The 19,690-nt window shown below is 41.3% G+C and overlaps 1 protein-coding gene across 1 annotated transcript; it reads right to left on the bottom strand.

Annotated features, from left to right (window-relative positions):
- Nucleotides 1–255: 255 nt before the first annotated feature.
- Nucleotides 256–19,412, bottom strand: dlgap2b (discs, large (Drosophila) homolog-associated protein 2b). Its single transcript, XM_070849042.1, has 5 exons — nucleotides 18,333–19,412; nucleotides 9,237–9,454; nucleotides 6,128–6,281; nucleotides 4,556–4,775; nucleotides 256–1,067 (listed from the first exon to the last, which is right to left on the bottom strand). Exons 1-5 carry the CDS (start codon nucleotides 19,410–19,412, stop codon nucleotides 256–258), a joined length of 2,484 nt encoding a protein of 827 aa, XP_070705143.1.
- Between the last annotated feature and the right edge of the window lie 278 nt (nucleotides 19,413–19,690).

Genomic DNA, 19,690 nt, shown 5'->3' with positions numbered 1-19,690 from the left:
CCACATTCTCTCTCACATTCTTGTCACCTCATTCAGGTGTAAAACAAAATCATTCTCTTTTATTCCATGGCTAAGCAAGACACTTGATAAAGATTGCTTGAACAATATTGTACCTGTTCAAGAGATGACAGACTCTGTGTCTGCATAGAGTAAAGGGACATCTAACAACAGCACTGCCCTGCCTTTCTTGGTGAATGTCAGGTTTTTACCCTGGCTTCCTCATTTCATTTAACAGTATGCGTAGAATGGGAATGATTAGAATGACATAGACAGATATGACATGGGCCCACTGGTGTACTTCCTGCTCCACAGTTCTAGACTGGCGCTTCTGTGACCACCTGTGTGGCCACCTGTGTCTGGCTGCTTTGGGGCCCTTTGCTTTTTGTTGATCTCCCATGGGAAGTCCTCTATTGGAAGTGGGCTGGCAGGACTGCCTGACCCCTCTGGCGTGCTCTCAGGGGTTCCCTCAATAATTTCAATTCGGGGTGGGTCCATCAAATCCATGATGCTGAAGGGTGCTGGCTCTGGTTGACACATCACTGACTTGTCCTCTGTATTCTGTCGAACAGACCAACTTGAGCCTGCTTGAATCCCTATAGACACTCTGTCGTCTGTTTGTGTGGTGCTGTCGCTGCAAGGCTCCCGGCACAAAGTCCACATATTGTAGCACTGGGTAAAGTTGAAGAAGTTGCTGTTGAAAGTCTTCAATTCCCCGCAGACATCTCTACGCAGCTCAGCCAGCTCGTAGCGCATTGCTGAGATTTCATCTTTCCACTGCATGTTGAAGGCTGCAACCATGTTTGCAGACTCTTTGAAGGCCTGAAGGGCCTGAGGGACTGGAGGCTCAGAGGCTATGGGTGAGGCAGAGGGGACCCTGTATGAAGGTGGGGATGCCGGTGGGACAGAGATAGCTGTTACGGTGGAGCTAGTACTGTGCTGGCTGCGAGCAGCAACAGTCTCTCTTTCCAGCCTCTCCAGCTCCGCATAGGCAGAGGAGCTAGCACCATCATCATCCTCTATCATGTCGTCATTTAGTAAAGAGGTCCCATCCACAACATCATATCCCTCTGGAAGAAAAATTTGAATATGCAAACAGAAGGACATTCAACGTGAAAGGAACAGCTGGAGTGTGATTTGATTTGGATATTGAACTAGAAGATAAACACATATCACATATCTATGGAAAACATACAGTATGTGAGCGGCAACTAATTAGATCAGACCCAACCTACCATTAACTGCTGGGCTATCCAGATGCGATTATATCTACACATAACCTAGAGGTAACTGCTTAGTGTCGTAAAATCACAAAATGACCAATGTGAGGAAACATCTGTCCATTTTTGATCAATAGGAATAAAAGCATATTGGTAGTAGAATTTATAACGACATATTTTTGGAAGTTGCCATCAGTAAAAGTTTTGGATGAATACTTGTATGTCTTTACTTGAACTTTCAATTGAAAATGTTGTAGACGGTCAGCTCCATGTAATAGAGCTACTTCCTGCTGGTACAGAATATACAGCACCTTTTTAAATCACGTTCTTGAGTGCCTTAACTCAAGCTAAGACAATAGTCAATGCCATTAAACTCACATACTGTAGGATTTTCACAATGTTTTTACACTGCCTTCTCAGTCATCTCAAGGCTTCTTTCCATCTTTTCACTGCACAGCACAGCAAAGAGTGGAATTAAACATGAAATACATCAATCAAATCATGAATCCAGTTTCTAAGAACCCTTCTCTGAAAACATATCAAAATGTTTCTCAATGACTTGAAATTTGTGCCATTTTGTGCAAAAGAAAAGATGTAAAGGGAGTAGAAGAATCACAACCCACTGGGCCAAGAAGCAGATATGAACCCTATTGAACATATCAGGTCCTATGTGGCTGATTAGACCATGTCGAGTAAGTAACCTGGTGAGGGGAGGGGTCACTCCCCCCCTCAGGGCTGCACCAGGGAGGGGCTGCAATCCCACAGTCAAAGACAGCTGACAGACTCAATGCCGAGGGTTAGACTTTGCCACGTGGCCTTTTTAAGTCAGATTTTCATGGAAAGAAAAAATAAAGTTCACACATGTACAGCAGACAGATGCTGCTCTCACAAATGATTGGAGACAGTGGCAATGCGATAACATTCAGTGCTATTTTATGGTTGCAATATGAAAACATTCCGAGAAGTCTGGGAAGTACATCTCTCATACATTTACACTTACAATGTGGTCTAAGCACACTTAAAATAGAGACATGGTAAACAACTCACAAAAGCCAGCATCGCATTCATTACCGAAATCAATATTTAGTGGGATCAAAGTTTTAAGAAGAAATCAAAATGTCTGGGGTTTTGTGAGTTGTTTGGAGCCGTGTTTGCTACTTAAGATAACATAATGAGATATTTCTACCAACTATATATATATATATATAAACTCTATGTATCTATTATTTTTACTGAGAAGGCAGTGCAAAAACACACATATACATAGATATATGTATGCGTGTCAACATTAAAATACCTGCAACAATCATCACTGATGCCTCCAGTTGTTCTTTCCCCCTGGTTATCCTTCAAGAGATGGATGGTCAAATGGAGAGGGGTTTGCTGCTCGTCTGCCCTACGGAGCATCATGGCATCCCTTCCTCACTCAAGGGCCCACTACCCTCACACGGGGTTTTGTTCATAAGCCGCTTACAATTCAATGATAAACTAGTACTGAATATTAACATAAAAACATGATTCAAGGAATCAATGTTTTTTTTTTGGCAAGTAATCTTTGATAGATTACTTTATTCAATTATAAGGCCACTATTCCTTCAAAACAGTGCAAAGAATACACCAAAGGAGAAATATTATTTACAGTATGGCTTGACAGGGAGGTGACAGTGCTGCATATAACTGATCACCATCCAGGGAACCTTTCCTCTAGGTTGCTGTAACCTTGTCTGACATATTATAATTGATGTGTCCTGCCAATTTTCAAAACACAACTTCACAACATATTGTACAGTCAACTGTTTGTTTTAGTCCATAAAGAACTGACAGATTTGGAGCAGAGAGCTTAATGGATAGAGTTCAGCAAATAAGACAGTGGGATTGGAGAACACTCCTTTATCCTCAGTACGTCAGTCACATCGAAGGAATCGTAGATGGAAACCCAATTGAAGATGAAAGGATTCCAAAAACAAAAGTCCAGATTGCACAAGAAAACAAAGCCCATAAAATGAGTAAAAGTGCAAATGTCTCCAATATTAGATTGACAGAAAAGTGTACAAAAACAATGAAAATCCAGGTCATAATATTTGAAAATGCACATAATTAAAGAAAAATGTTTCAATAGGGTTCATAGCTTTACTCTTGCAGGTAAACACCAAATGCACTTAGTGAGGGAGTTACTGAAAAGACTCTGCTTGCACAAAGAACCTGAAATGCTCATTTTAGGGATATTGTATGCACCGTGTCGCACAAAATCTTGGATTTCTGTTTTAATGCTATATTTAAAAAAAATAGTATATAGTACAAATAAATATGCAAGAGTCCATTAACGACATTGCACTGTTTTAAGAAAACCATTTTTTTGTTGTGTTTGGATCAACTGTCATATAGTAATTGTGGCTAACAATGAAATATGACCAGTAAAATTGACTTTGCTCAATTGGAAACTTGCAGTTGAAGCTTAAGCTTGAAACTTGAGTTAGTCCTATGTGTTCATGCTGCATTTTGACTGAGACTGCTGCTCAGAAGCCTGTGTTTCATGCAACACAATACAACAATACTGCAGATAAACAAAGGTTGTAATTCTCAAACTCAATGAGTGGACAGTTCCTTTGTGCAACCAGCATGTTTGCGTGCATACATGTTCTAGTGTCTAGAGGTTGTTGACTTACCTTAAATTAGTTGCAAGATTGTGTTTTTTAATTTTATGAGGTCAATTACAAATTCAGTTCAGCAAGCATATGTTAATGTGTTGGTGCAACAGAGCAGGGGGAGGACAAGCAGAAAGCTTGTGTATCCCCTCAACACAATTATGTCAACAACCTACTGCTCCCCTACCCCTGGCCCATTTTGTGTTTCACCCCTCCCTAAGTAACTCACACGCTTCGCACAACACATATATAACACCACAGTTTAACATGCTTAGGGTAGGGCCTGTACGTCTTAGGCATGCCATGTATTGTGGCTGTGCTGTGTTGTGATATTGTGTACCGTGAGCGTGTGTTGCCATCTTAATGTCAATGCGACCCTCCCACCCTTATCCTATTCTACAGCTTGGCAACACCACAAGTGACCAACCAGAAGCTTGGTTAATGATGCATGAATCGTGCAAAGTAACACACAAGCAAATCCATCTAAACAATCGGGGGTAGGCAGAGGCAAAAACAAACACACGCACACCATAGCTTCCAAAGAAAATCACTGAAATCATTCAGCCTGGCATCTCTGAAGCTCAAGGGTTCCCCACTGTACATATGTAGGTATGTCAAGTTTGTGCGCATGTATAGGATGTATGAGGATATGTAGTCTAAGCCCTCTCTCATTTAGGGGGGGGATTGTTTTACCTGTTGTGGATCTGAGAGTTGAAGTGACAGTGGAGGATGTCATTGAAGGCAAGCAGTCGTCATCTTGGGAATAACCAGCCTGAATAGCACGGAGGTAACTGTGGCTTCGAGTGCGGAATGAGCCAGGCAGGTCCAAGGCCTCCATGGCCTGGGATTCTACTTCACTAAAAACGGACTCGCAAACTGACTCAAACTGGCCATTGATCTCAGTCTCACTCACCTGAGAGACAAAAACAGGAATAGCAGTCCTTAATTTTTCCTCTTCCTTTCTCTTTCTCACTTTGATTCTTCCCCTTTGCACAGCAAATATGAAGGCGTGTTAGCATAAGGAAATGCCACTGTCAATTCCGACCTTAAACTGAATAAACGTCAAGATCAAATGAAAAGAAGGCAGACGACAGCAAAAAACAATCACAAAAATATTCAGTTTGTGTTATAAAGCATTCCAATTATCACATATCCCAAAACAAAGATATACTGTATGCTTCCATGAATGTTGCTACATAGAAAATAAGAAAAACAATTGCTATCTTTATCTTGTAGCTCTTGTAATTCCTTAAGTAATAATCTAAATTCGTCTAGCTGACACAAGATGAATATGTTGATGTCAAGATCATACAACAAAATCATGTCAGTATAGAAAGGAGCTATCTATCCAATTATGTTCTATCCTGTCATATCTCCTCTCGTCCTCTGCCCACATAATCCTTTTCAGTCTTAACATACTAAATTATATTACAGTAGAGAGCTGGATTTCACTGTTACTATTAAACTGTGCGTTAGCACCCGCAGGAGTAAGCTGATGCAACTCTTCTTTTGGACAAAATCTCTCCTTCTCTTGTTACGCCTTCTCCGTATGGAAGCTGTCTTGCTGTGTCACTTGTCTTCTTTGCAACCACGCCTTGTGCCACCATGGAGGTCCAAAACAGACTTGAAAAATAGATCCAACTGTATAGATTCATAGCAGCGTGTGAAAACTGGAGAAACCTGAAAAGGTTGGTCTGTGATGTTAGGTTAGACATTGCTAGTGTGTCTAGTCCTGCTCTCTGCTTCTAAACCTTAGTGGTAGATTGAGAAAAATAAGCTCAGTTAATCAAAGCAAACTGCTGTTTTTGTTTTTGGTGTTGTTAGCTAGCTAATTAGCTGACATGCCACAACAACAGGAGAGTCATTAATAAGTGGCTTATTCTAGACATCCATGGGCCAAATCAGGAGACAGACTCCCTGATGTGACACTGACAATTATGTACAATTTCACATTTTCGATTGCACAAAACACTTAAAAACTGTAAGCAACATTAGATTGTGGCTGGAGCTGATTCAGAGGTAGGTGTATTAATTCCTAGTCCAAAATGACACAAATTAGCTATGCTTATTTACTTCATTTGAGACAGCCAAAACTATGCCTGCTAAACAATCAGCTGTGGACCTCCAATATGGACACCTGTGGATGTCTTATGCCTCCGTATTGCTCTCTAGTCTAGACAAAGCCAGTACATACAAAACATAACATGAGCTCTCATTCATGCCTCTAGGTGTTTCCTCTGTGCGATGCATGTGTTTGAGACTCACCTGGCTGACGCAGCTAGCCTGACTGAGGGTGCTGACAGCGCGCATGTAGCTCTGGTTGCGAGAGCGGAAGGGTGGGGGATGAAAGGTGGCAGGGTCCAGCGTGACACTAGGGTGGGGCCGCATTTCTCTTGTGGTTTGCAAGTGGTAGCCGTGGCTGAACAAGGACAGGGAATAGGGATAGATAGGATTGCATAGTTCAAAAGCCACACATGGAACATCACTGGATGATAATGTACTTCGTCTACTTCATCTGTGGCCATGCTATGTCTTATGTTTAGTAATTCATGACTGAGTTTTTCTATTTATCACAGCCACTTCAATGACTCTGGACTGCTGGTTTCAACATCAAAGTATTTTTAATGACTTAAGTCGTTAACTTCTAGTCAAGCTCCAAGTGTCCTAAGCAAAGACAATATCTCCATCCATCCCAAAACTATAGAGAGCGTGAGTACAGCTCGTCTCTGGTTGTTATTAGAGAAACAATGAGAGCTAGGAGCTGCAATAATAAGAGATTATTACATTCTCCACCAGAGGCTAAAAAACAAGAAGGCTGATTTGTTTGTGGACAAAAGCTGAAGTGATCAGAACCCCGCTGGGTGATGGTAACAAAAATAGCACAGAGCACTGAGTGGCAGTACGGATGACGGATGCATGACGCCCTCCCAGTTTCACAGAATTTATCTATATCTGAAAGCCACACTGCCTGAAAACAGTCACGGAGAACAATAACGTGAGTAAAAACAAGCTGAGCAACAATAAGCTTAGCCTAGGAGGAATGTGAAGGTGGAGCAATAGCATCCTCTGGTTGGCATATGCACTTAAAGGAATATTAGGCAGTTTGTGCTGGGTTACTGGGAATCAAATACATGCCACCACCTGAGATGATTAGGAAATGATTAAAGAGTAACTTAGCACCCCCTGAAAACCTCCAGTGGTTGACATCACTAATGACTTCACAGTTGGCATTGGCTAAAGGTTTACCAGAGGACACTGACACTGACACTGGCTGTGGACAGAGAGGAAACAGGCTTGAAATTGGCAGAAGATGAGAGCAGAAAAATGCTGCTTTTCGACCTGGTGTTACGTTACTCTTTAAGTGAAGGTTCTGCAACCCAAGAGAGTCAAAGTTGCCTTTGAAAAACACAATCCATCGATCTACAATGTGGCCTATATTATGACACTCTAAGCCTTCTGAATAATTAAAATCAATACATGTACCGTAATTGTGAACACCTCAAATCACAGACTCAAATACAACCATTAAATCATATTGTGGAGGGGTGGCTGGTGTTGAGCTCAGCTGCAACAGAGAGAGTTGCAGGGCTGGCCCAGGAGATGGCGTGGGAGAGAGGCAAGTAACACCAGCGCACCTGGGAACAGGTGCAGTAAATTGCCTCTCTCCCTATTTATACGGTAGCACGCCGGGACCTAAGGAGAAGGAGGAAGACACATGGCCAGAGCAGAAGCCAGCGGCCTGACCTATTGTTTGCTCGCTCAAAAATAAAAGAATTGACTGTTAACCAAGTCCGGTCTGTTCTGTACGTGCTGGGAGAACCTACGGAGACAAGGTCTCATGTTACACTGGCCAGTGTAACATGTCTACTTTAAGTTTCTCATCATCAACAGAATAGTCAGTAACTTTAACATCTGCTCTTAGATGTGTCAATAGTTCCCCCAACCAGTAAGCCCAGGCAGATTTAAACCTGCTCTCTTGAGTCTGACATTGCATAAATGTGACAGTTATGCTACAGACTTGTCAACAACATTGTGATAAGATGAGGCACATTGCCTGCGTAAGACGATGGGCAAATATTGGAACTAGCAGACAAAAAAGGTCATACACACAAAACCCATTTGGTACTGCAACGTTCAGCAGAGCACTACTTTACCTGATCTCATGAAACAGTCACTGTTGCCACAGAGGCAACAATGCAAGTTAGTGCCATGGTTACAAAACAAGCCAACAATAAGTACAGCCCAACTCTAAATAGCAGCTTAACACAGTTGTCCAATTATGCGTAACATGATGTAGGAAGCAATCTCAAAAACTCATCCTCTCATCTTGTTGCCCAGCAACTTCACTTGGAATCACCAAATAATGCAAAACATCCTCGAATCTCCCAGGGACAGCTGAGCAAAAAGCAGCATCAGCAGACAACAGTTTCACTTGGACAGCATGTAGACAAAGCAGTGAGTCAGTGTTTGATGGTTCAGATTTATAGAAACAAAAAGGCTGAGGCTGTGAATTAAAAGAAAAAAAAAAAAACATTTATCGAAGGCAAGTTTTAGAATTTATGCAAACCAATTTGAATGGTCTCTCTTGTAACCCCTCTTGTAACACTGAGCATGTTTAGAACATGTAAACATGCTTTTGTTTCAGAGACAAATGTAGCAGGATCTAGTTTACCTCTGAAGTGTCATTTATTTCCCTCAAATGTGGATTCTGGTCATCCCCCATAGTCACTCATGATTTTAGAATAATTGAGCTATAGAAGTGTGTGAGGTACTTTGCATATAATGCATAAACAAGTTCTGATTGCAGTAGTGACGTCTTCTGTCATTGCTCACTATGAGGACACTGATTAAGACTCGGAAAATGTAACATTGGTGATGTCACTCACTCTAATGAAGCTTGAGAAAGCGAGCATGTGCGCCAATGCCCTGCATAACAAGTCTGCCACCATAACTTTGCGAGATGTGAAGCTCAATCATTTGTACTGACCTCATAGTACAGTCTGTACCATTAACACTATCTTCAGTTACTGGTGCCAACAGTCCAATTACTGCCTCTTCAGAAAAAAAAATCTAAGACCCTGCATGTAATAATTAATATGTGAAGAACAAAGCTTTTGGTTGACCTAAAGCAATCACCAATAGCTGAGCTATTCTATTGATAATAATATGTTCTAAAGAATGCCGATGTCATGAGATGCTATTCTAAATGTTAAGTGTGAAATGTAGTGCATCCTCTTGCATTGTTTAGCTTTATTTTCAGCATACCCTTTGAGCATCCATTAATCCTTTAATGGTCTCATGAAAAGAATTGGAATAAATAGAAATAATCACATAGCTTTGGCATAGACATATTGAGCTAGGCAGCCAGGCCTACCTTTGGGAGTCGAAATGGGGTCTCTGCATGGCTGATTTGAGGACGAGAGCATCAGGCCTAATGGCCTTCTGTGGGGAGGTCTTAGGGCTGGTGTCGGAGTCACCACTTTCATCATCCACCTCTCCCATAGCTTTGACATAGCTACTGCTACGCATCCGCCGACACGGGATCTCGTCATCCTTCTCCCCAGGGTATCCACTCCACTCATCCTGGGGCACCTGTTGGAGATAACATGCCTGTATTGAATACTACATAGACATTATTAACCATAAGGCTGCCATACTCTAAGATATTACTTGTATACTTGAGCCAGTATCTGTGGTGATGTGTTAAACCATGGTGGAGTACAGATGTAACAGTAAGTTGTCCTGCTCAGAGACAAGTAGAAGTATAAGGCTAGTACAGTGAATTACACCAGAGATATTATTTGCAAGTAGAATGGGCCCAATTAGCCAAATGAGTGTGAGAACTATCAGACAAGTAGTTGGATAAGCCCTGGCTGGTTTCTTCCTAAACAGAAAATTAAGTGGATTCGCAACCCTGGTTTCAAGCTCCACCTGTATTTCATTCCCTTCTGAGCTTTTAAATTGAACAAGCTCAATGCTTAATGAACTCCACCCATAAGAATCAGATCCAGTTGGTTTCTATCTTAGTTCTATCCTAAGTTCCTATCTGCAACCACGAACAGGCACTTTGTACCATTCTTATAAAAAACAGTAACTAGAGACCATCGTGCCATCACACCAGCTGCACAACCAAACCAGCGTGTGCGGTACATGGAACACATGACAAGACAGAAGTGAGTTTGCACTGTTGCAGGTTTGTTTTTGATGAAACTTCCTAAAAGCTCGATGCCTAATTTTGGCCATTGAAAAAGACATTTTCAGTTTCCAGGGAGTGAATAATGCTAAAACTCAATAAAACATATTATACTAACTTACATGTACCACGGATGTTTTGTCTTATAGCATTATAGTATTTACCAAGCCTGTCACTGGCCCTAGCAGACCCACTGGGAATCTTCTCGTGTCTCCAGATTAGCTCATCCCTGCCTAAAAACGCAGGGCACCCACCCCCACCTCTATCTGTCCCTGACAAATATGTAGAATATATACATAAATTAAAAATTGCAATCATAAACAGCATTGACACTATTTCCAATAAATATTGTTGATGGGCGGGTTTGCGAGCTGGCCACAGAACTCCTGTGTGAACAGTCCAATTGGTTAACATCCAAAAGTGCTGAAGGTGCTGAAAGGAAGCGGTCAGTGCTTTGGAGTGTTTCACAGTGCCTCCACCTCCTCCTCCTATGTGTGGCCTAAAGGAGTAGCTGCTGTCTACAAAGCCACAACTTGGGTGTTTCTCAATTGTTGAAAGTAAAGCATTAAAAAAGACGTTATTGTATGTATATAACTTTTTCCAGTAATGCAGTTGGTGAAACTACTATTTTTTCAGTAGTCATTAAATGTCATTAAATGTATTGCTTTAAAGCAATACAACTTCATTATTTTAAAAAGACAAATTTTCCTTGAATTTGGCATAAATAATGAAACAGCAGGAATTGGGAATAATTCTGAACTCCCTTTCGTTATTCTTGTCATTACTGCATGCGGCCCCTGGAGGGCCACAAAGAAGCTCTGTCCATGGTTCTGAAAAATTCAAACGCAGTCTCTCTTCATGCTGTGACTGAAATCAGTGGCTATTTTCTACATTGTACATTCACTGTTGAGTGTCCAAATCCTTCATATCCAGTGTGTAAAATGTATGCCTATCTGTCATAATTTTAAAAAATCTGATGGAAAAATGTGGATGCCAAAGCATGCACACGTTTTCTAGCTCTTGTAATGCACGTTTAAGCCCATCAGCAGCAGAACCTCAGTAGGGTGTTTATAATGTAGGAAATGCTTGTAAGCAAGCACATCTTTATTTACTTGAGGAATTGTAATCTTTTTTCTAGTTTGTTGCAAATCAAATAAGTGTGAAAATTGTGTTAACAGTCGGAGAAACTCTGCTGACTGGTTCGTGTGTTAGTGTTGATACAAACAAATAATAGGCAGTGCAAGCACCAGGTAAGATAGCCAATAGAGACATCTGTCAGTGTTTCACAGTGATAATATCTTTCACAAATAAACACACATTTTCAAATATTTTAATCACTCATATTCAATACAAAAACAAAGCCTATGCCACACAGTTTCAAAATTTATGGCTGAGGTACTTCCAGGTTTAAAACCAAAAACTGAAACGCTTTTAGAATTCATGACCTAAATACTATTGACCATAGGATCTGTTGGTCTTTGTAAGTTAAGTCTTGCACTTTGGGGTTAATTTTTAGTTCTCCGTGGCACTATTAAATCATTCTGAGTTGTGTCTTTGGCACTTAAACCTAGTGATCGTTTTTCCTCTGGCTTCAGAAATAACCGTCTTTACGCTGGCTTTCCATTCTTTTCACAACCGTGTATCAGTATGATGGGCTTCTGCACTACACCAACAACAGACATATTAGTCACATAGCATATTAATTACACAATATTTTGCAATGCAGCAGAAATCTACAGTGAATAAACACACTGTCTGTTATGTCTGTTACATTTCACAGACTTTTATTGACAGCTGACATGTGCATTAAAGGTGACAGATAAAGGTCTCAGCTTTTGTAACGCACATCTGGTAACGTTGCAGTGAAGCATGCATTACATACATACATATAATTTTAATACTAAACAGATAACTGAGAGCAAGATTAAGTGCATTTAGGCAGAGCAGTTTAGAGCTCAAATGTGTGCAGCAAATGAAGGTTGTTTGATATTAAAGTCAAGAGTTTTACTTTTTTTTGAATATTGCATTTTCCCAAGCTTCCTGAATGAAAAAATAATTTTTATGTTAGGACACAACTGACTTCTTGTGGTCATGAAGGGAAAACTAAAAGCAGAATTTTGCATATGTTAGAGGCTCAGACTTTAATTGTCACCTAACATGTCAACATTCAAATGCAATGCATTCTGAAACAAATGTAAAGCCATTTAAAGAATCTCTGGTAGACATTTAAGTTGCAGTGTGTGATTCAAGCTAGCCGCAGTTCATTAAAGCTCCCTGATTTGCTGCTCTAAACAACTTTTGCCACCTAAGGCTTTCCCTGTAAAATCCTCCTCCTGTGCTAAGAGCAGTGGCTTTAACGCGTCCAACAGCAGCAACAGCGTTTTTTCTGGAATAAACACAAAAAACTGCGTAGCCACTGTTTATTAGGCTGATGCTGGCTGAAAGTGTGTGGGAGAGTGTAAGTGACGGCTCTGTCCCATCTGTATTCTTTCGACTAGTGGGTGGTAATAACGAGGAGCACTGTAGTGAGGGAATTGGTCACATACTGTGGACTTCATATACATAGAGAGATAAATCTATAGTGTAGGGGGTTATAAACAGGACCTCAGTAATGGATTTCGCCCAGACATTGAGGTTTCTTTGCACAGTCCAAGCACCTTGGTAATTGTCAAAGTAAAGCACTGGATCAAATGGACACCACTACATTTACAGGTTTGTTAAGGTGACTGCATTCTCTTCAGTGGTCTGAAGACTACTTCTTTCTTTTAAGTTATAGAACTTTTATTAAACTCTAATCAATATTAATTTTCCAGTTTTACCAATTGCGCTCTGTCAGTATGTCAGCAGTATGTCAGCACTTCAGCAACTGTACAAGTTAAATAACATCTACAATCTCTCCTTCCATTCATTAATTTTAATAGAGTCCATGTTTGTGGCTTGGAAGAAAATTAATCTGAGGAACTGGGTGAGATTCATCAGCACATTTGTAGAAGGAGCTCAAATACTACTCCACATCTGCAGTATCATCAAAGCAGTCCAATGGGAAGGGTAAAACAACCTTTGAGAATAGCACTTATATTGCAAATCAAAACATGGTCATATTTAATTCAAGGACTTGTAGAAAAAGATTAATATAATTTGCCTAGCACTCTTTGTGTTGGTGATGCAGTTTGTGCATTTTTATGCTTGCACAGCAAAGGCTGCCAATCATACCCCTCAGGCTAGAGCTGTAACAGCACACTGCCATTAGTGGCACAGCACCACTGCTAATACAAAAAAAAAAAACGTGTGAACTCTTGAATTAGCAGTGACTTAAAGCCAAAGCAATACAGCATATGTTTATGATATACTGTGCCTTGAAATCAATTCTTAGATTGTGATAAACAAATTCAGAAATCATTAACATTCAAATATGTATAAAGTCACAGTCATGACATCATGTAGAATTAATGGCTTTCCGTGTTTATAGTCTAATAGCCAAACTGTTCTTAATATCACAGTATCAGGATTACTGCAGTGATTAAGTGATTGTGTGCTAATTACTGTAAACTGCGTGGTGTTTTGCTAGAAACGTCTACACATAACATATGCACAACCATGTACCGAAAACCAGTAGCTTTTAATTAGGTGGAGTACACTCACTTTAACTCTTAAAAATCAATTATCCGTGATATTTTGATTGCCATGTTGAATATACTGTTTACATTTTAGCTCACCTGATTTTACTGAGATTGCATTGTGATTAATATTGACAAGTCAAATTATTCACAGGATCTAAGTCAATACCCCTCACACACACACAATGAGGTTTTGTGCTCCTGAAGATGACAGTTTATGGAGGCAATATGTCACAGACTGCATGCTCTGGCACAATATTGATCAGGCATGTACTAAGGACAAAACTGTGTCAGTGTGTGGTGCAGCTGTAGCTGTTGCCCCAGCGGACGGGGTAGCCTTACCTCTTGAAACAACAGCCCCAGGCGCAGGGCTCTCCCTAATATTCTGCCTGTTGCTCACTTTACCCAATCGTATAGCTGTTTCTTTGCCACAATCGCCGACCACTTTCTCACAGATAGCAGAGTGGCCCCCTTTTTTACACCTAGAGGAAGAGCAATGCTTTCTCCATCGCTTCCGTTCTCGCTGTCTGTTCTTGTCTGTCATCTAACCTCCTCTTAGTCTTTCCTTTAACACCCAGTATCCTCTCTGACTTGACGGCCCACTTCAGCAGGGCAGACAGGTGAAGGACTAGTCAGTTTAAGGCACTTACATGAAAATGATGAACATTTTTCTCCTCTATGGGAGGTTGCAAATGGGAAAGCGGTGAAAGATTTAGAGATGCTAAAAATATCCCCCATTGCTTTCCACCATCATTAATCTAGTATATTTCACTCAGATGTTTTTCCCCCAAACGTTTTTGTAGTCTAGATGAAAAGGGTTCTGAAGCATTTAGACCATATGCCACAAGAACTCTACTTTGAATCCAAAACAAATGATCTTCTTTGGGCAGCAAGGCTCACTGCCTCAGCACAGAACACCACATTTTAGTATGCAACAGCAGAGTTGGAAAATGAATGATGATAATTCACTTTGCTAATATTGCCATATTAGGTAGCATCTTTGTGTGTCACCTGCTTAAAAAAAAGAGAAGGGAGTTCTTTCCAACCCCACCTAATTTGGGAAGGTACCCTGAACATTAGCTGGCCTGCTTCTGTCTTCCTTCAAAGACCTATCAGTAAAATTATCACGCACACTAATCTGCTATGCATACATTTGCCCTCTCCCACATGAGTGGAATAGAATGCAGCAATTGTCAGCAAACTAGATTAATCAAGCTTAAAGACCGCGATAAAGTAAAATAATCATTTTCCTCCTAATGCACAACCATTGATTGTTGGGGTCTGTGGTTAACAAGGCAGTCATCACTTACAGAGGTGAGGCTAGGTCATTAGCATCACCTTATTTCGGCGCTCACTTGATGCTACACCTGAGAGAGCAGCTTCAGCTGTGCTTCTGAGGAAACAAGACAGGCAACTGGCTTTACACCATCATTAGTTACTTCTAAACACTGAGAGTACTTAGTTTAGAAATAAGCTTGTGAGCTTCTCACTGCAGAGGGTGAATTTGTAAGACTATGAAGCAGATGGTAAGTGTGTCTAGTGCAAAAAAAAAACAAAAAACAGTGACCTGTTAGAATTGGTAGATCAATTTCTACTTTGTGAAAGTGAATGAGTTCTGTAATTTCTTCTCACAGTATACAGGTTTGTTGAAGTGGAAAGATATGTGATTTGTGACACTAGATGCAGTCTACTGAATTGCAAAGTAAGGTTTTGACAGCAAGTGCAGGATGTTGAACCCCCTTTGAGAGGAGAGCAGATTATTACCCAAATGTGTCTCAGTAATTTTAACTGGAGCGTGTACTTCTAGATAAATGCTCTGGTGGTTTATTTGGGCCTACAGTACCACATTCTGTACATGTAGTGTGCCCCAAGAGACATTATTTTTCAAAGGCCAGTATATATTATAGGGAGGGCACCAGCTGAACCTTTACAGATGTTACAGTAGATACTAGACAATATTCCTCCCCAGACAATCTTCTCACATTACCTGCCATCGCCTGAGAGATTACATTATTACACTAAAGGGAGTGCACTGCACTGGCTACATTTCAGACAACGAAGGGCAAGAACATATGATTGATTGAAGCTAGATGATTTATTGAATGCTGCAGAAACCTTGTACTGTACAGTTTGCCTTTATTGCACACTCAGTGCTGTTTCTCACCTTCAAAACATGCCTCCAGCTCTTGGGACCAGACCAAACCATTATTTATTTACACTTTGTTTACTCAACTTAATCTTATCAAAAGGAAGTATTTCTCTTACGCAGAAGACCTGGCCAAGCTCGCAGTAGAAGACATCTCAGAAATGCTGAATACAATTTGGAAAAAAGTCATACAAATAAATGAAAATAATTAAAGTTAAAAGAAAAATTTGGCTTTTAGATTCAAGGAGATTGATAGAAGGCATCCAAATGTCGTGCATTTATTCAGTCTACATATGTAATTTGTAAATTCACTATGGAACATTGTCACAGTGCATATCAGCACTGAGCCTTATTTTGAGCTAAATTATAGCTGTAAATTACAGAATTTATCATTCACTGGAATACTAATTCATGTACCTTTTCTGTGTCTGATGTTTCACGATATTTAAGATTTTTATCAGTTTTAGTAATTTTTCTTTCTCCGTGTTTAACATTTTCATTCATTCATTTTATTTCACACAAGCTTCACCCTGCAACAGGGGTTTTTGGCTAAGGAGGCTCGCGTAAAGACTACAGAAACTAGATTATGTCAACAAGATTATGTCTTGCCCAACGCAGACCTGTCCACCTCATCACAAGTGAACGCAGACCTAAAGGACCCACACACATCAAACAGATAAAATCCGATGAGCACACAGAGTGTTGACCACAACGCCTGTATACAGATCTCCCTTCACTTATTCCACTGAATAAAGCTCTCAGTGTGGACACGCTCAGTGCAGAATGTGCCCATGTGGCAGCTGCAGGGTCTCTGCCTGCTGACACATAAGCTTGTCAAATGCCAGTGAGAGAGCCTCTGTATTGACAGAGCCTTTCTGTCATCATAGCACACAGACAACTGCTGTTTGTGTGTCTTTGTGTAATCGTGCACTCCACACAGCATTCACAGTGCATGCGCCGGGCAAAGATTCAACCTCTTCTCCCTCTCTTGGTATGGGCTGCAATGCATCAACAACCTAATACAACTATTTATGGGTTTATGTGAGTGCTGCACCGTTCAAATCCACTATCAGTAGTAAAAATTAAAAAGGGCAGACAGTAAAAGTTGGTTACATGGCATGTCGCGTATAGCGCTGTTTTCAGTTTCCTGAAATTGGGTGCACATTCAAGTGTGGCCAACAAGTTTTAGCATTTTTGGTGATTGTGTGAGGTACAAGCACAATCCAAATAGGACACAATGTGAAAAAAGGCCAAGAGCAGGATGCAGAATGCAGTGTGTGTAGAAGGCATGCATCATTTTTAGGGGGAGTTAGGGGCAAGCTTTGATAATAGTCAATCACTTCAGCTCCGCTCATCCCCATTACAAGCAGTAGACCATTTCACAATGGGTTCAGATAGGAGTCGAGACCAACTTCAACCTGAGTGAAACATATTCTTGGGCTGTGCAGAGTTCCAAAGCACAAACACACAGCTAACTGCCTAAATATGTTATGAAGGACTGATGCTACACCTTTCGTAGTTGAATTCACATTTCAGAAGTACCATCATGTCTAGCTGTTTGAAATGAGAATTTAAGCTTTCGGCATTGTAATGCTGCACTCATTGTGAATCTCACTGGATGACAACATTTGCTAAGTGCTGACTATAAAGAAAAGAAGGATAGCCAAAGCCCCAAACACTTGGCTTTTGACTGTGTTTTTGAGGCCAGTACCTGTGGCTAAACTAGTTCAGTCTCTTAATGTGCCAGTGGGATAGCAGAGACAGAGGCCTAAAAAAGCTGTATAACATAATTTACTGCTATTTTAGTGCAAAACCTCCTACATCAGCTCCAGCTTATTTATTTCTTGTTGTGTGCTTCCTACATTGTCTCGCTCAGGTAGCCCTTTATTCTAGGTGTCTTCCACCGTGACATTGATTCTCTCAATTGATCTCTACAACTTAATAGACAATAGCTCCCTGAGGTGACTACACAAAAGGGAATCCTGGTTAAATATATTGGCTTCTCACACTGGACCCTATAATTGCCCTCAGGAGAGTAAGAGAAAGAAAGGTGGAATCCGATAGCCCCTCCTGGCAGGATTTCTAATCAATACATCAATCACTGCATTTTATTCAGAAAGGCCTCTATGGGCACAAGTAAATATTGATCCCAATTATTGTTTGTTATACTTTTAGATAGCTGATGTCCTGGATATGTATATATGTATATATCTGTGTGTGTGTGTGTGTGTGTGTGTGTGTATATGTCAATAATAATGATAATGATTTAGTATTTTAATTTGAACTAAACTAGTGTTTCTTTGTGGTGGCATATACCAGCAGTAGCATACACAAAGCATAAACATTACTTTTAGTAGCTCCAAACATTAAGGCTACCATCCACATACAGTACTTTATATTTAACTTTTTTTATATTGATATTTTAATGTGTTAATGTTCTATCATCCTTCAGTTTTTTCTATTTTGTTCCATTTCTGTCCTTTCAAAACACAAGCTAAGTAAAGTACCACTCACCTGCAGGTAGTGACATGTCCGCAATGAAGGCTTGAGGTCTGTGTGCATCATGGGTTTCTCTAGGTTAAGCGATGACTTCCTGTAGGCCTCCTTGGCCTGGCTGACTGTCAGTGTCGACCAGGAGCTCCTCTTCATGAATTTGCCCTCGGGCGCCATGGCCATGCTCTCACAGGCCGAGCACTTGACATCGTTGTTACTCTTGGAGGTCTTGAGTGACAGGTCTCCAAAGTGGTGACTGTGCATGGAATCTGGGTAGCAGTGGCTGACATGTTCCCCGTGATGCCGTGACATGACACTGGGTGTGCGGTAGGTGCTGTCACTGTCCAGGTTGTCGTCAGAGCTCCACCAGCCACCAGAACGGTGCTTACGTTCTTTGCTCTTGCTTCTCTTGCTACCATGTTTGGTGGAGTGGTGGCCATGATGGTGATAACCTGCTCCTCCTCCTATCATATCACCTTTTGTGCCGTTCATCTTGGATGATCCCTCCAGGGAGTGGGACTTGGTGAAGAGCTTCTGGACAGAATGAACGAGGTGTCTGATGCGGCCAGGACTCTCGCTGCGTTGCTCAGTGGTGGTGGAGGTGCGCTGGTACTGTAATGTGTGGAAGCCATCGCGGTGTAGTGGCAGTTGTTTCTCAAACTGGTCTAGAAGGTTAGCAGGAAGGCGGTTGCTCTTGGTGCCGGCGAGATGGGAGGAGGCGGCTGCCGCGGCTGCAGCGGCAGCGACAGCTGGGGAGGTGGCAGAGGCTGTGATGGCAGCACAGTCGTCCCGTGTGGCTGAGTCATAATACTGAGAGCTGTAGTGCATTCTGGGAAAGGTGCTGCTGGAGATGTGGTCAGATGCAGCAGCCGGGGGCATCATGACAGGGGACATCATCATGCAGTCAGAGTGGATGGAGCTGCGCGGTGAGTAGCGGTGGTGGAAGTCCATTGGGCAGCTCTCTGTGGGGCTGAGCAGGTAGGACGAGTGGCGGGAGTCAGAGCCATGGTGAACGTGGAGGTCATGGACGTGAGGGTCATAGTCCAAGCCATAGGGTAAGGGGATCTGGTGCTGGGAGCGGCTGCCCGATAAGCCCTTCATGTTCCTGGCTGGAGGGAGGCGTCTGCCTTCATTGAACTTTCGCGACGGGGACCAAGGTGGAAACTTCTGGTCTGTTTCAGAGAAGGAGAAAGAATAAAAACTAAGATACAAGCCAGTTGGAAAGAGAATCTTGAGGAGTTATTCTGTTTCCAGCTCAAATCCCCATTAATGTAAATTGTTATTGTTGTTCGTTTTACAATTAGAAGAAAGAACATGACAGATAAATACTCCCTTCACATTTATCTGAGATAATTAATCTCTTTATCTCAGAAACACAG

Source organism: Pempheris klunzingeri, chromosome 18 (assembly GCF_042242105.1).
Source record: "Pempheris klunzingeri isolate RE-2024b chromosome 18, fPemKlu1.hap1, whole genome shotgun sequence".
NCBI classification, from domain to species: domain Eukaryota; kingdom Metazoa; phylum Chordata; class Actinopteri; order Acropomatiformes; family Pempheridae; genus Pempheris; species Pempheris klunzingeri.
Note: the sequence above shows the minus strand (reverse complement) of the source record. Positions and strands in the feature narration are given on the sequence as shown.

Excerpts from the sequence above, each read along its gene's own strand:
- dlgap2b (XM_070849042.1), bottom strand. The coding sequence starts at position 19,412 with ATGAAGGGCTTATCGGGCAGCCGCTCCCAGCACCAGATCCCCTTACCC. Across the intron at positions 9,455-18,332 it reads GGACATGTCACTACCTGCAG|GTGCCCCAGGATGAGTGGAG; the intron begins GTGAGTGGTACT and ends TATCTCCAACAG. Across the intron at positions 4,776-6,127 it reads AGGCTAGCTGCGTCAGCCAG|GTGAGTGAGACTGAGATCAA; the intron begins GTGAGTCTCAAA and ends TTTGTCTCTCAG.